This window comes from Rhinichthys klamathensis, unplaced genomic scaffold, assembly GCF_029890125.1.
Source record: "Rhinichthys klamathensis goyatoka isolate OS25496 unplaced genomic scaffold, OSU_Roscu_1.1 h1tg000384l_1, whole genome shotgun sequence".
In the NCBI taxonomy this organism is placed as follows: Eukaryota; Metazoa; Chordata; class Actinopteri; order Cypriniformes; family Leuciscidae; genus Rhinichthys; species Rhinichthys klamathensis.
The window spans coordinates 421578-438647 of NW_026606888.1; the positions used below are offsets into that span (position 1 = coordinate 421578).

The following is a 17070-nucleotide window of genomic DNA, read 5'->3' on the forward strand; positions in this document are numbered from 1 at the left end:
TGTGAATGGTTAGAGAAACTTTGGCATCATACACTGAGTTGTCAAGTGTATGATGCCTCGTGTTTTAAAATCTGTTCAGATTTTAAAAAGTCATGTAGTGTATTCCAGTTTCAGGAATATCAGTTATTACAATTTTAGCTGTGTACGGTATATAAAGGTTTATTGTGAAACTTCAGGCTGACCAAGTAAGACACATATACAATCAAATAAAACCCAGATATAGAGAATAAGCAATTCTTTAAGCAATGACTTACAGTATTTGCTTATCAGTCAAATCTATTAAATTATGGACTCTCTTCCATGTTTGTAGCCATCTTTAATACATTTGGTTATGGTTGTTAAGATTGACTTGGATATCCATTGCTGTGGCCTGTGAATAGAGAGTAACTCTCATGTCCTGGTTCTTATTGTAATTCTTAATAACCAGATGATATTCTTATCTATGAATAGACTTTGGTTATACAAATATATACCATCTTTAATTTGACGGCAATGAAAATGAGGCATACATGGGGGTATATATATAATTTAATTATTAATTTATGGTGGTATCATGTTTTTTTCCATCCACAAATGTTATGAACAAGGAGATCCTCCCTAGAAAGTAACAACCAAATACATTTTTAGTTAAAACAACGGAATAAAATGATTTGTTAAATAGATTTAAAACAAATGCGTTTTTTAATTGATAGCTCAAGTTAATAAGTATGATGCAAGTATATTAATTTTGACAGCCCTAAAAATGCATGTTATCCACTTCCCCCTGGGAGTTTCCAGACACCGTTTTTAAAAACCTTGATATAAGGAGTGTTCACACTAGGTATGTTTCCATCCAAAGTTGCAAATTAAACTTGGAAGAATTAAACTTTCGTATAAAACAAACACTGTCGTGTTATCTTGCATTCAGAGGTGTGAGATAGTTCTGGCAGGTAATTATACCAAATCATTTTGATGACACTTTGGCTTAGGCATTTCAGAATATTGACAAAATTTTAGATGGTGTGCAATGAGTTTGGTCCGCAAGTTAGTCCAGTTATCCAATCGCATGATCTGTTGAGGCAGTCACGTGATTTCTTTTTCTTTTTATGCATCCAGGAATTTTCAGGTAAATGCGTTTCCATCATAGTTTATGCAAATGTTTTGTTACAGAATAAAACAATTATTCAGCTCAACTGAGCACGTTTTTTTTAAGCGTATTTTAAGATTTTATGTGCATCTTGTCATTTTCATTCAGTTTTTTTAAATGCCATTTCCCAACATTTACATATAAATATGTGGATGGAAACATAGCTACTGACTGCATTTTGCAGCAGCATATTTCATTTCCAATGAGAGTTGGTAATTTCTGACAACATTAGTGACCGCAAGCTGAGCTTTTACGCAAATGGAAGCAATGCGGAGTTAATCACTGACGGTGTTTAATGAATAAAGCCCACTGCATTTCCTTCTCTTGCAGCCTTGTTTTCATTTGCGTTACATTAAACAAACCATATAAACTACGGCCAATTGTTTTTAAATTCTAAAAGCGTTTTTCCTAGCCTCCAATATGGCTGTTTGCACCGGACTTTCCTGTATAATTCCTCCCTCTGCTAGCGCACACTTCTTTCCACCTCCATATCCCACTAATCCTCTGTCATGTATGGCTGCTGCTTCTCTGTGGATGCACTGTGTTTGTGCTTTATTGTGCTGATGTCACAGTCACAAGTTAGACTCAAAGCTGCTGATTGGTTAACCTAAGTGTGGTTTACACTCATATATTAACTTACTGTGTGAAAGTCAGCTACAGAAAGACCTGTATTGTGCTGTTGGGATCATATTGAAAAATATGTTCCTTTTTAGGCGCAGGCAAAAGTATGAGCACCCCACAGGACTTGTTCCGAAGCTCAGGTAAAGTATTCCTGATGCAAGCATGACTGTCACATCACCTCTGAGCCCAGTGTGAGAAATGCCTGGGTTCTGAGAGCTTGTGTATGAATCAAACACAGATCTCACAGAATTCATTTCTGAATGAGGATTAGTCTAGTTTAAGAGGGGGGTTATGTAACTCTGAGTCTGCAGGCATCAATATTTAATATGCTGCAGTTTATTTTTATACTCTGTCCATCTAAAAATGTTTTTGCTGTTCTAGAAATATCTCACTTGAGGCTCAAATGACGAGGAACATTGACAGATGGATGTCAGATATATGTGTTTTCTTAATATAGAAATGATCAGTATCTTAGCTGTAGTATACTGGTCTTTATTATATTAAATTATTTGATTGTATGCTTTTTGTTGTGTGAGAGTCCCATACATTGTATGTAATGAGACCATTGTCTCATTACATTAAATTACATTACATGATAATTGTCAGTATGAGACCATCTAGTGTTTGGTGTCAGAGATTTCCACTTCCATTCAAAAGTTTGGTTTTTTTATTATTTTAAAAAGAAATTAATACTTTTCTTCAGCAAGGCTGCTTTAAATTAATCAAAATTGACAGTAAGGACATTTGTTACGAATGATTTGTATTTCAAATACCGGTATATGCTGTTTTTATCAACTTTTTATCAACATTGATAAAAATAAGAACTGTTTAATGAGCACCAAATCAGTATATTAGAACGATTACTGAAGGATCATGTGACACTTAAGACGGGAATAATGATGATGAAAATTCAGCTTTGCCATCACAGGAATATATTGCATTTAAATATATATATTTATATTCAAATAGAAAAGTTATTTTTAAATTGTAATAATATTTCACAATATCACTGCTTTACTGTATCAAATAAATGCGAACTTGGTGAGCATTAGTGACTTCTTTTAAAAACATTATCAAAATCTCAACGACCCCAAACTATTAAACCATATTGTTTTTAAACATCATCAATCCATAGCCATAATGTCAATTGTGACTTTTTGTTTCAGTCACTCTGTGACCTAGTTGTCTTCTATTGACTTGATTTTGTGAATTACACTATTTTAATTTGCTATGGACATCAATGCTATGTAATTTCATCACTATATTCTACTGTGCATAACCTTTCACCCTGATACCACCTAGGCCATTTGTTGCTGATTGCAAAAAAAATTAATAATTATAATTCAAAGTACATTAGATATATGATTTGAAATCCAAATAAAATTGATTATTTTTACCTCTAAATTGTCATTTTGGATTTCAAGTGTTTTGTAGCCATTCGAGACATGTATTACTAGCTGTGTCTGTGTCTAATTTTCCCTTATAGTGAAATTCACTATAGTGTGGCATTCGCTATGTAGTAAGTGAGTGAACCGCTTCTTTCACAGTATATCTATGAACGTGTAAATACAGTAACTCATGCGCCTTATGAGTTCAGCAACACAGCGAGATGCCACGATGGACAACATTTCCAGTTTTCCTTCCTCACTTTTCACTTACTGTTTGGAAACTTCCCAGTTTCTTAGCATCAGGCTGATGCTTAAGACACGGCTACCAGACAGATGCAATCTCAGTGCGAACAATTTCAATGTGAACTGTTAGTGCTCAAGATCAGATAAACTATTTGTAGTTGGGTACAGTGTAAACAAAGTCTACTTTTTCCTAATGTGCAAGCCATTGCTGTTCTGATTGGTGCCTGATTATGTCCATAATGCCCATCCACACACAGACATCCCTGACGGACCCCGAAAGTTGGCCGTCAGCACACTGTCCCTGGCCAATGGCACGACGCCGGCTCGGAGCCCTGTAAACGGTGTAGCTGGAGGACAGCCGCTGTCCCAGAGGAAGAGGTTGCTCAAAGCACCTACGCTGGCTGAGCTCGACAGCTCAGACTCTGATGTGAGTGTGTTTTATATTTTCTATATTGCAATAACCCTGCCAAAATGTTGAACCAGACTTCTAGGTGAATCCCGTGGGAGTCAATTGCATTAGCCTCTTTTTCTTACTCCAGGAGGACCAAAACACTCGAAAATCCGACAGCAGCTCCAGCATATCCACCTCACTGGTTGAGGACACATCTCCAGAGTCCGTCGTGGGCAAAAAGAGTAAGAACCATACTGAAATATACAGAACTTTTGTATTTGCAGTCCAACAAATACATGTCATTGACTCTATGGTTCTTTTTCAACTGAAATTTTGCACTCCATTTTGTCTTTTCCCAGTTCCTCCAAAGTTCCTGCCCATATCTTCCACTCCTCAGCCTGACAAACGCTTCGCTCCACAGAGGAGGCACTCCATAGAGAAGGAAGCTCCCACCAGCGTACGCTCTTTCCTGCCTCCGTCTCGCCAGAACTCCAAATCTCTGGTAACTACAACAACCTTTCTTTAGCTCCATGTTTTTGACATGTTCCTGCCTGCAAAGTCGTTTTCCTTGTTGAGTGGATCCCAGGACAGTAAATGAGAATATCTTGGTGTAAAGCAGTCAGTTGGCTGCAGGCTGTGGTCACACTTAACTGTCCTGAGTCTTGTGAAAGTATAATTCGATTCTCAGAAGTCTGTCCAGTGCCGTAGCATTGCAGGCCCTGAGTGTGGAGAGAGAAGAGAGAGAGAGTTAAAGGAGAACTTGTGCTTTCATTTTCAATTCAGAAGTCCAATTAAAGGCTACTCTATGCCATACAGCTGCTTAGGGGGCTTGGATGTATTGTTAGGGGAACGGACTGGGACTGCTCTAGTTTCTCGTCTCATTCTCATTCACACATTGAAAGCAGGTACGCTGAGGATACACATGCCAAAAGGGAAAGATTTTCAGTGAATAATGTCTTGCACTACCGTTCAAAAGTTTGGGGTCAGTAAGATTGTTGTTTTTGTTTTTAAAGAAATGAATACTTTTATTCTGCAATGCTGAATTCTGAATTCAGGAATTCTGTAAATAAATGTTACATTGTTTCCACAAATATTAAAGCAGCACAACTGTTTTCAACATTGATAATAATAAGATATGTTTCTTGAGGACCAAGTCAGAATATTAGAATGATTTGTGAAGGATCATGTGACACTGAGGACTGGAATAACGATGCTGAGAAGAATTCAGCTTTACCATCGCAGGAATAAATTAAATAAAGAAAATGCATTAAAATAGAAAACATTTTTAAGTTGTACGAATATTTCACAATACTACTTTTATTGTATTTTTGATCAAATATAAGTCTTCTTTCACAAAAAAAATAAGTACCCTAAACATTGAACATCCAGTAAGACCCAGTAAGTGCATCATATAATCTATCCGCCTTGATAGGTTTACTACATGAAGCTTAATTTATGAAAAATGACTGCTTCAGATTTAGCCATGCTGACTGTGTTAGGTCCTGTCTAAAAGGATTGTAACTGATCAGGGCTGATTGTGAAACCTCTGAGGTCTTTGAACGGTTGTAAATTTGACAATCACAGACCTTTTACATGAAAATGATTATTTTAGATAGAGTGATACTGTAGTTTTATTGCAGTATACTAGATAGAGAGCTGTAACTGCTCTACTTTCCTTTCCTGCCTTACACTGAAGCTGTCTCCGGACAACAAGGTAAAGCACACATCTTCCACATTCTCATACCCACAGATTATGTTGCATTATTTTGGAGTCATTTCATCACTATTTCATCACTATCTGCAGTGAGATCGCTTTATAGTCTTTCAGCTGGGCTGTTGCTTCATGTGTGCATGTTGCACAGTGTTGCATGGCCAGTAGGGAAAACTGCAGAAGGAAATGAGCCGACACTAAAATCACTTCAGTTACCCGTCATCAAGATGATTTTATGATCATAATGGAAGACAACATTGCTCAACGAACTTCCTCCTTTTGAATAATGCTTAAGTTATGTGCATCATTCAAAGAGTGTTAGATTTTGATAAGTTATAATTAAGATTTAAATAAAAGGGTGAAGTAAGGGATACTATAGAGATAGCCAGCAATATTTGCAAAGTAATAATTATTATATTATATTAGATTGTGCTGTCAAAACGATTAATCGCGATTAATCACATCTAACATAAAAGTTTGTTTACATAATATATGTGTATATATTTTATATTTATATGTATGTCTCTGTGTCTATACTGTATATACACAAACACTCATATATAAATATATGTGTGAATGTGTGTATATGTATACACACACGCATATATATATATATATATATATATATATATATATACATACATGCATACATACACGCACATATATTATATAAACAAAATTTTATGTTAGATGCAATATTAATCGCAATTAATCAATTTGACAGCACTAATTATATATTATATTATATTATATTATATTATATTATATTATATTATATTATATTATATTATATTATATTATATTATATTATATTATATTATATTATATTATATTATATTATATTATATTATATTATATTATATTATATACCAGTGGATAGATATGCCTCATTTTCTTTTTTCCCCATAATTTATAATTTATCAACAATTTAACAGTGTGCTTTTAAAATAGGTTTGTCTTTGCTTTCTTTCTTATACTGGGTTAGTGTTTCTTAGACTTTCTGCCCATTTAAAATATACTTTCATTTACTTTTATTTAACATTTACTTGTTTTATAACATTTAGGGAGTATCAGTGACACTTTTTGTTGTTGTACATGAAACTATACTCCAGTCAGTTTTCAACAAATATCAAATAATAGCCATGTTGTTTTCTTTGGTCAGGCTCACGCATTAGGCAGCGGTCGTGTGGTACGTCCTATTAAACTACATGTTGATGATACTACACCAACACTGGGTGACAAGGGGCATAAAAGCCAATATGAGTCTGTTGTAGTGATGATTTGTCTTGTCGAGTGGTAGTTAAGGTGATTGAATGTGAGTATTAGAGATGTCTATTGGCTTTTATGTGTGCTTAAATCAGTGTTCCTTATTAAATTGGGTAAGGACTAGTCCTGGGGCGCCGTGCATTTTTTTAGCACAGAGAATAAAGATTTCCACTCATCTTCATATGCAAATTTTGCATACAAGGCTTGACGGAGTGTTTAACATTCCTTTAATACTGCTTTGCCGCCATCTCCATTGTGTTGTGGGTTTGTTTCGTGTCGTGTTTGGCAGAGGGTGAAACCCTGTAAAGTCATGGTCTAGCATGTAATAGTTTTTCCATCCCTAATTCTTGGGTGTGACAGCATGGCATGTTTAAATATGCAACATATCCTTCGGCATGTTTGTGAAAGTGATGTGTTTGTTTCAGGAGGAGTTCTGCTACCCTGTCGAGTGCCTGACTTTGACCGTCGAGGAGGTGATGCATATCAGACAGGTTCTTGTTAAAGCAGAGCTGGAGAAGTTCCAACAGTATAAAGAGGTTTATAATGCGCTGAAGAAAGGAAAGGTACATTTTCTCTACTCTTGTACATTCACTGCCCACTATAAATGTACAGCCCAAGCTTTATTGAAATCCTCTTCTTTTTTTTTGGAGCACACCTACTCTATGATGCTTAAAATACTGGCAGCTCACTACAGTAAGTGTTTAATTGTGCAATCTATTCCGTTAGCTTTGCTTCTCGTGTCGGACGAAGAAGTTCTCGCTCTTCACCTGGTCCTACACCTGCCAGTTCTGTAAGAGGTGGGTGGAGCTTTTCATTCATAAATTTAAATAATGAAAACAAAGTAGCGATGTGCAGTGGAATCATATTTCTTCTCCTTTTACTCTCACAGGCCTGTTTGTTCACAGTGTTGTAAGAAGGTAAATGTAACATCTTTAACTCCTTGCTACTTTTGCATTAATATATATATATAATATTTAAAGAGGACCTATTATGGTTTTTGCACATTTTCAACTTTCTTTAGTGTGTAATGTTGCTGTTTGAGCATGAAAAATATCTGCAAAGTTACAATGTCCACTCCAAAGGGAGTTATTCTCTATATTAGTGCGCACTGTTTCTGAACTCCCTGAAACACCTCCATTGTAGTCTTGAGTTTTCTCCCTGGAATGAACATTCCTCATTTAAAATATTCATGTCTAAACCATACGCAAAAAAAAGGGGTGTCAAAACTCGCAGATAGGAACATGCCGAAGCGGTTGACCATTCACAACACACTGACCAATCAGATAACAGTGTGCTTATTGGAAGGAGGAGCTTCATAGAGACAGGAACTAAACAGAGCATTACTCAGTATTTTGTATTTTGAACAGTCAAGCATGAAAATTCAAGTTGACCCCAAAAACAAAATCAAGCATTTGTAAAAAGGGCATAATAGGTCATCTTAAAATAAGTCTCTTATGTTCAAAAAGGCTGCATTTATTTGATCAAAATACAGTAAAAACAGTAATATTGTGCAATATTATTATAATTCAAAATAATATAACCGCTTTCTATATTAATATATTTTAAAATGCAATTTATTCCTGTGATGGCAAAGCTGAATTTTCAGCAGCCATTACTCTACTTTTCTGTGTCACATGATCCTTTGGAAATAAATAAACTTATTATTATTATTATTATCAGTTATCACTGATTATTATCAGTTACTTGAAAACTGTGATACATTTTTTTTCATTTTCTTTGATAATTATTTTGTAACATTATCAATGTTTTACTGTCACTTTTGGTCAATTTGTTGCATCCTTGGTGAATAAAGGTATTAACGGTATTAATCTGACTGACCTCAAACATTTGAACGATTGTGTGCATTTTTCAATTTGCTAATGACCTCATATCCTCTCATCTCAGATGAAGTTGCCCTCCAAGCCCCATGCCAGCCTACCCATCTCCTCTCTGGGCCCCAGCATTCTGCCCAAAAAGGAGTCTGGAGCATCAGCCCCGGCAGAGAAGACCTCCTCCGCATCCAGCCACAAGCGCCACAGCCTTCAGCGTTCCTTGTCCAGGTGAGCTTCAGAAATTATGAGTATCATCTGTACCACGGTAAGGGCGTCCAGTAAGAGTATTTCTTGTCACGATCCCTCTCAGATCATCAAAGCACGGTGAGCGCTCGTCCTCCAAAGACGAGCTGGAGCTTCCCGAGCAGTTCACAGAGGACTGGAGCACCATGGAGGTCTGCGTGGACTGCAAGAAGTTCATCAACGATATCATCAGCAACAGCAGGCGTAACCAGACCACCAAACGTGCCCGTCTGCACCGCAGGACCCATTCAGTCTACATGTCCAACACCAGTTCTTCCCACTTCAAACCTTCTGAACGGACTATCAAAGAGGTTTAGGATCCCAAGTGCTTGGAACTTTCACGGTGTGGTCCTTCCCATTAAAACGTTCCTGTTTATACTGTTCTCGCCTGTTGTGAACGTGCCAGACAGAAATAAGCTTGCGATGTAAAAGGTGTTTTGTTACCTATGACAGTACGGCCACTTTTATTAGCTTTGTAACGTACCTTCGATACCTCTTCTTTTCCATTTAAAAAGTGCCAGAGGTGAAGGAATAAAGCCGTCCCTCTTCCAGCATGAGTCCTTAAGCACCAGCCTTCTCAGGAAATGGTTTGATTCTGTGATTGGAGCTTTGGAATGTAGTTTAACACACTTTAAACTTATTTTGACCAGCTTTTCTTAAAAACAGATGAATCTGAATTAACACGGAATGAAATGAAAATGACAGTGTGAAAAAGAAAACGCAAGGCTGCTTTGATTACTGAAAGAACCAAGGCCTGAATGTACATTTTTCAATATAGGAAAGAAAAGTGGTTCAATTGTATGTAAATAGTTACTGAATAATCAGCCTAAATGTTATAGATGTAAATAGGCATCCAAAAGGACTAATTTTCCCCTTTTAGGAAGAACTAGTCGACCAAGAAGACTGTTGATGAACTCAGCCTCCACAACAATTCAAGATCAAGTCTTACCAAATGTTTTTCTTATTGTTCGTTAAAATCGCTGCTGTAATAGTGACACGGTCCAAATGAATGGCGTTTTAGATAATTACAGAGAGTACTTATACAGATATATATTTTTCCTCTGTCTGATGGCAGTGTTTTTGAGCTTTTAGTCAAAGACGAGGGTAAAGATGTGTGTTTTTTTAGAGCGGATGCTAAAAGCTGTAGTGTTTCGGCTGTGCCAAACAAATCTCCACAATCTGAGCAATATGTGTCTTGGACCTGATGTACATAGTCAATAACATTTAGCGGAGACAGTGACGGCCCGAAGGGGGAAACCAACGCTTTCTTTTAAATAGGAAGTGACTTTTGTAGGATATGTTGTTTATGTACATATGCTGTATATCTGAATCTCATGTGATCCACTGATCTGTTAAAATAGGCACTATTGTTATAAAGTTATATGATTTATATTATTAATAATGATTTTTATTTTTAAGTGTCAAATTTCGCTTTTCTTTTCATGTTCATTTTGAACCTTCACTCAACTTCTAAATATATTTTGTAATATTTCAACTATGTTTATTTTGATGTCTTAAAACTTTGTAAATTATGTTATATTATATTATTAATTACCCATGTTGTGCAATGAAAGACCCTAGGAGTCTTTAACATCTCGTAATATGAAGGTACTTAAGTCATGTCAGGGTTTTTGGAAAGATTTGTTCAGTTTTTCCTTACTTAATAAAACACGTGCACACTTATAAATACACATGCACTGCGATGGTATACAGGCCTGTTGACTTGTTCTTCTGTTTTGTGCAAAACTGACTGTACTGCCTTCCTCTAAGCTAAAGAATGATTGGTATGCATGATGAAATCTATGATTTTTTTTAGACTAAGAAACAGAATTGCCAATAAATAAAGCATTTGAAATTTGAACATTTGAAATTGCATTTGATATTATAACATTCATCATCAGACTGGATATGTCAAGGAATAATAAATCACATACCTCTATGGAACCCTAATAAAGAAAAAATATATAATCAGTTAGGATGTATTTAATGATGCTGGCAGTTTAAATGAGATCCATTATATGAAATGTACTCAAGCCTCAAGATAATGCAAACTTTTCCACATATTATTACCTGAATATTGATTGTCTCTGTAAGCTATTTTTAAACTAGTGACAAACTTATGGGTAAACGGTAGGGTTTCTAGAGTAATTTAGAAATCATGTTTCATGTTTTCTCCTTATGATTTTGACATTTGACTATCCAAATAGCTGTAGATGCATGACATAAACTGGTAGAGGAGAGACAGAATTGAAATTCTCCACTAGAGGGCAGAAAAACATCACTTTCAACAGATGACTTTTGGCATATTTTACATTTTTAAAAGAGATAGTTCACCCCAACATTTTGTCATAACTTACTCATCCTCAAGTTGTTCCAAACCTCTGTGAGTTTCTGTCTTCTGTTGAATACAAAAGTGGATATTTTAAAGAATGTTGGCAATCGAACAGTTGACGGTAGCCATTGAGTTCAATAGTAGGAAAAACAAATAGCCTACTAAGTCAATGGCACCGTAAACTGTTTGATTACCAACATTCTTCAACATTTATCTTCTTTTGTATTCAACAGAAGAAAGAAACTCATAACGTTACAGGTTTGGAACTACTTGAGGGTGAGTAAATTACAGAATTTTCATTTTTTGGGCGAACTATCCCTTTAAGCAGCTTGGGATCAGTTATGCAGAATGAGCAGGAAAAATATGGTGGGTGTTAGGGAAAATGTGAATAAAAAAATCTTATTTGAGATTGAGAAGCACATGTAGGCCTATATGCCTCAATATGAGTTATTTTCTGTCAATTGAGTAACAGTATGGTAAAAACTAGCTGTCTCAATATTTTACTTTTGGGCTTCTTTGTAGCTATACAGTCAACTTCTTAAGACTTGTGTTTTATTAAGCCTGAATAGTTAATGCCGACTCATTTACAAACACATTCCCACTGAGGTTCAGCTGAAAGAGAGTGGACAGTAAACCGAGATGACAGTGGCAAAACAAGCCTGTCCGGCGGTCTGATTGGTTGTTACCACGACAACAGTTGTCAAGGGCTATGTACGCTTGAGGTGTGTATTTTCTAAGCTCGGCTCGGGGCTAAAGTGTTAGTTTTGCGCGAGACCAGCTGCGCTTCCGGTTACGCTCACCCTCCTGCAGTCAGACCCCTTTATTATGCTCAGTGTGTGTAGTTGTGTACCGTAAATGACAAAGTGCAGTGAAAACTAAGCTGAATTGATCGGTTTTTTAGGAATGAATAGGCTAGAAATCCTTCAACATTTCTTTCATTCACTAGTCCAGTTCAAATAGATATTTCTTATAATTTCATCAAAGGTAAGGTCAAAAGACAGCTTCCAAGCAGCATTACATCTTGATTGAATCTCTATCCATTGGTCCTTTGTGTCTTCAAAGATATCAGGGCTCTTCAAGCCCTCATCTTTTATTTAGTAATCTAGTTTGCATAGAAGAGAACCTCTTCCAACTGTTGGCAAGGCACAGGGCTTTAAGACAACATAATGCAGCAAACACAAATCATTAAACGAGCACTTTTTGTTCTTTCAAAAGTCTTTCATTCAAAGCTATTTTGACACAAAGGGGAAATAAACTACATGGCCAAAAGAATGTTTAAACCTGAACACCACACACACACACATGTTGTGTTTTCATGTTTAATGGGGACTTTCCATAAACATAATGATGTTTATACTGTACAAACTGTATATTCTATCCCCTTGTGTATAACCCTAACCCTCCCCATCACAGGGGATAAAAAAAATGTCGACACAAGGACAAGGATTTCGGATATTCCCATGTAGGGACATTTTGTCCCCATGATGTAGGGTTTACCAGGCCACACACATATACAGGTCCTTCTCAAAAAATTAGCATATTGTGATAAAGTTCATTATTTTCCATAATGTAATGATAAAAATTAAACTTTAATATATTTTAGATTCGTTGCACACCAACTGAAATATTTCAGGTATTTTATTGTTTTAATACTGATGATTTTGGCATACAGCTCATGAAAACACCAAATTCCTGTCTCAAAAAATTAGCATATTTCATCCGACCAATAAAAGAAGTGTTTTTAATACAAAAAATAATTATGTTCAGTTATGCACTCAATAGTCAATAGCTGGGTTTCAGTCACGTGATTATGATGACGCGCGGAATTCAGATGGAGGGCAGGGAGTGAAGAGCGCAATGGACGAGATGGAGGAAAGTCCGTACTGTACTACTTTACACGCTATTACAAGAGAAAGATATAAACAAAAAAATCAAACATATGTTGGACGTGATCCTTACGTTATGAAGAGGAGCGATTTTCAACTGAATTGAAAGATTTTCCTGCCATCGAGGCGGTAGATATCAGCAACTACCTCGTCTTACAGACATACTTTGACTTTACAAAGTTCGGAAACGTTACACGTTACACAAACACAGCCACTTAAGTTGTATTAACTCACATTTGACGAAGTGATCACTGCACACACGGGCATTTTCCCATCCGGCTCCTCCCGACCGCAGACGTAGGTTTGCAAGCCGTTTTTCCGGAGTTTTTCGGTCAATTTCTTGCATTTTCCCCCCTTATGAACAACAACTTTTGGTACACGATAAAAACTCCTCGTGGTTGGATCGATTTAAGTAACCATAAACGACGCAAAACATAGGCATTTTGAGCTTGTTATAGTGCTTTCTAAATACAGCAAATCACTTCCTGCCCTCCATTTGCATTTCGTGCCATGGAAACGCAGTGGCGTGACGTCATATGAAAACAAGCTATACTTGGTCGGGAATCCTTTTGCAGAAATGACCGCTTCAATGCGGCGTGGCATGGAGGCAATCAGCCTGTGGCACTGCTGAGGTGTTATGGAGGCCCAGGATGCTTCGATAGCGGCCTTAAGCTCATCCAGAGTGTTGGGTCTTGCGTCTCTCAACTTTCTCTTCACAACATCCCACAGATTCTCTATGGGGTTCAGGTCAGGAGAGCTGGCAGGCCAATTGAGCACAGTAATACCATGGTCAGTAAACCATTTACCAGTGGTTTTGGCACTGTGAGCAGGTGCCAGGTCGTGCTGAAAAATGAAATCTTCATCTCCATAAAGCTTTTCAGCAGATGGAAGCATGAAGTGCTCCAAAATCTCCTGATAGCAAGCTGCATTGACCCTGCCCTTGATAAAACACAGTGCACCAACACCAGCAGCTGACATGGCACCCCAGACCATCACTGACTGTGGGTACTTGACACTGGACTTCAGGCATTTTGGCATTTCCTTCTCCCCAGTCTTCCTCCAGACTCTGGCACCTTGATTTCCGAATGACATGCAAAACTGAGCAACAGTCCAGTGCTGCTTCTCTGTAGCCCAGGTCAGGTGCTTCTGCCGCTGTTTCTGGTTGAAAAGTGGCTTGACCTGGGGAATGCGGCACCTGTACCCATTTCCTGCACACGCCTGTGCACGGTGGCTATAGCGGCTGTAGACAACGCAAAACAAAAACCTGCAGCCGCGAGGGGCTAAACACTGAGAGACGGAAAACACTGTGACGCGCAGCAACTCAGTTCCACTCGACGATCTCATTTCAATCCTTTATTCCACTTCGACACATAAAAGTACAACAGGCACTGCAGTTACCATGTCATAAGAATTCCGTGGAAGTGCGCGAGTGCGAGTGCGGATGCGGGTGCGGTCAACAGAAAGTGTTCGCTCCCAGGCTCACCCCCTCTCTCTGTCAAAGCCATAAAACCCAGGTGATCCAGTGAAGCAAACATATAGGCCACTATCACTTCCGCCCAAACTCCGGTGGACACGCCCACCACCTACAATACGAGTGCTGTGAATATTATGAATGAGACATAGAACACATGTGAGACTTACGCTGGCTCCTACATTCCGGCCCCTAATTATTTTAACACAATAATTATACAACTGCACATTATGTAGGAGATCAACACACATTTTTTTTTTTTTTTTTTTTAGGATAAGACAGTCCATTTAAAAGTGTCCTTTCTTCTTTAGACCAAACGAAATAAAGTTTCTTTGTAAAGATAAATTGTCTTTGTAAAGAATAATCTTCACAATCAGAGTCAGTCATGTAAAAGAAAAAAGGCCCGTATGACAGTCAAGTTTAAAGTCAAAGTCTATGAAGTTCAAAGGTCAGTTGGATATCCTCATGGCTCCTCTACTTCCTGTAAAAGACAAATCTTAGTAATAGGCCTGTCCAAATAGCTGGTCTTTGTCCTAATTCGCACTTGACGAACAAGTCCTCTTCTGTCAGAGATAGTTTGCACAATCCTTCCTGTAAGCCATGAGTTGCGAGGTGCTGAGTCGTCAACTATGAGTACAATATCTCCAGTAAGGAAGTTGCGCTTGACACCAGACCACTTCTGATGCTCCTGAAGAAGAGGCAAGTATTCCTTAATCCAACGTTTCCAAAACAAGTCAGAGATGTACTGAACTTGTTTCCATCTGCGACGAGCGTAGATGTCCTCCTTTTTGAACTGACCCGGTGGCAAAGATGGCATGATCTTGAGTAGCAACAGATGGTTAGGGGTTAGTGGTTCCAAGTCGTTGGGATCAGTGGATGCCTTAGTAATAGGACGGCTGTTAATAATAGCCTCAGCTTCACAGAGAACTGTGTGAAGACTTTCCTCATCAAGGGTCTGCAACTTCAGGGTAGAATTCAGGACCTTCCTCACAGACCTTATCAACCTTTCCCACACCCCTCCATGATGTGATCCTGTGGGAGGATTGAAAACCCACTTAATTCCTTTCTGAAGGAGAGTGTTGTTGATTAAAGCAAGATTCCAACCTTCCATTGCCTCTCTCAATTCTCTCTCTGCACCGACAAAGTTGGTTCCATTGTCTGAGCGCAGCTCTAATACTTGTCCACGTCTTGCTATAAAGCGTCGAAGAGCATTAATAAAGGAATCTGTGTCCAAGGACGATGCAACTTCGATGTGGATTGCTCTTATGGAAAGGCATGTGAAGAGAACCCCATACCTCTTCAATGTACTCCTTCCTCGCTTAACTTCAAAAGGTCCGAAGTAGTCAACTCCAACCCGAGTGAATGGAGGTTCATCTGGAGAAACTCTATCGCGGGGTAAATCTGCCATCTGCTGCTGCCCTGGAGCTGCATGCAGTCGTCGACAGACAATACATTTAGACAGGGTTTTCCTTATAGCCACACTAGCCCCAAGGATCCAATATCTTTGGCGCAGGCTAGCTAGCATGTGATTACGACCACTGTGTCCCACCTCTTGATGTATGTGCTGAAGAATTATGTCAGAAATGTGTAAATCTTTTGTCAATATAGCAGGATGCTTCGATTCTTCCGGCATAGCCGCTCTGCTAAGTCGTCCTCCAACTCTCAGAACACCATCTTCAAGTATTGGATTGAGCTTGTAAATATGACTAGTTCCTTTCACACTTTCTCCCTTTTGCAAGCTGTTGAACTCTCCTGGAAACCTCCTTCTCTGACAAAACTTAATAATCTCCAACTCAGCTCTTCTGAGTTCATCAACTGAAAGAAGACCACTACCAGTTTGAGCCTTGATACTCTGCATCTCCTTTTCTATTTCTTTTCCTTGTTGGTCCTTATCCAAGCCGGAATGAGCAAGAGTTATGCTCATTTGCTTCCTCTTCTGACTGAAGTACAGTAATAGACTCTTCAGCTTAAGGAACCAACCAACCATCTTCTTCAGACGGATCCAAGAGGAGAAGTAATTAATCAAGCGAGTGACTGCATCGATCTTCTCTTCAGCCAGCACGGCATTCACAATCAAACTCATCTTGACCTCAGGGTCATCTGGCAGGATTCTCATAGAGCCATCTGGGTTTTCAGGCCACCCTTCTTCAGGCCCAACAAGGAACTTAGGTCCAGACACCCATGTGTTATCTTTCAGGAGTGATGTCACCTTTACTCCCCTGGAGGCTAAATCAGCAGGATTGCTTGTGGTGTTAACATATCTCCACTGCGATGGATTTGATACACTCAGTATCTTTGAAACCCGGTTAGCTACAAAGGTACGAAACCTTGTGGTCTCATTGCTGATGTACTTCAGTACGGAAGTACTATCAGTCCAAAAAATTGAGTCCTGAAGTTGCATCTGCAGCTCCTTCCTCCACAGCTCATCCATTCGACCTGCAACCATGGCAGCCGTCAACTCCATACGAGGGATGGTGATTGGTTTTAATGGAGCCACTCTAGCTTTACCCATTATGAAAGCACAGTGAACTTGTCTGTCTATGTTGTTTAATAACAGGTA

General features: G+C 38.2%; 1 protein-coding gene across 8 annotated transcripts in view; it reads left to right on the forward strand.

The window, feature by feature from the left end:
* Nucleotides 1–9968, forward strand: part of spire1a (spire-type actin nucleation factor 1a) — a 44671-nt gene extending 34703 nt beyond the window's left edge. For 2 of the 8 annotated variants that reach the window (XM_056233901.1, XM_056233904.1), the window contains 11 exons: nt 1840–1887; nt 3636–3805; nt 3918–4011; nt 4129–4271; nt 5466–5483; nt 6643–6669; nt 7172–7309; nt 7473–7543; nt 7636–7663; nt 8652–8806; nt 8889–9968. In XM_056233901.1, coding sequence (XP_056089876.1) covers nt 1840–1887; nt 3636–3805; nt 3918–4011; nt 4129–4271; nt 5466–5483; nt 6643–6669; nt 7172–7309; nt 7473–7543; nt 7636–7663; nt 8652–8806; nt 8889–9138 — 1142 coding nt within the window. In that variant the 3' untranslated portion in view covers nt 9139–9968. The remainder of the gene's footprint in view (nt 1–1839; nt 1888–3635; nt 3806–3917; nt 4012–4128; nt 4272–5465; nt 5484–6642; nt 6670–7171; nt 7310–7472; nt 7544–7635; nt 7664–8651; nt 8807–8888) is intronic. The other 6 variants (XM_056233902.1, XM_056233906.1, XM_056233903.1 and 3 more) reach the window with 5 other exon arrangements.
* Nucleotides 9969–17070: the final 7102 nt, after the last annotated feature.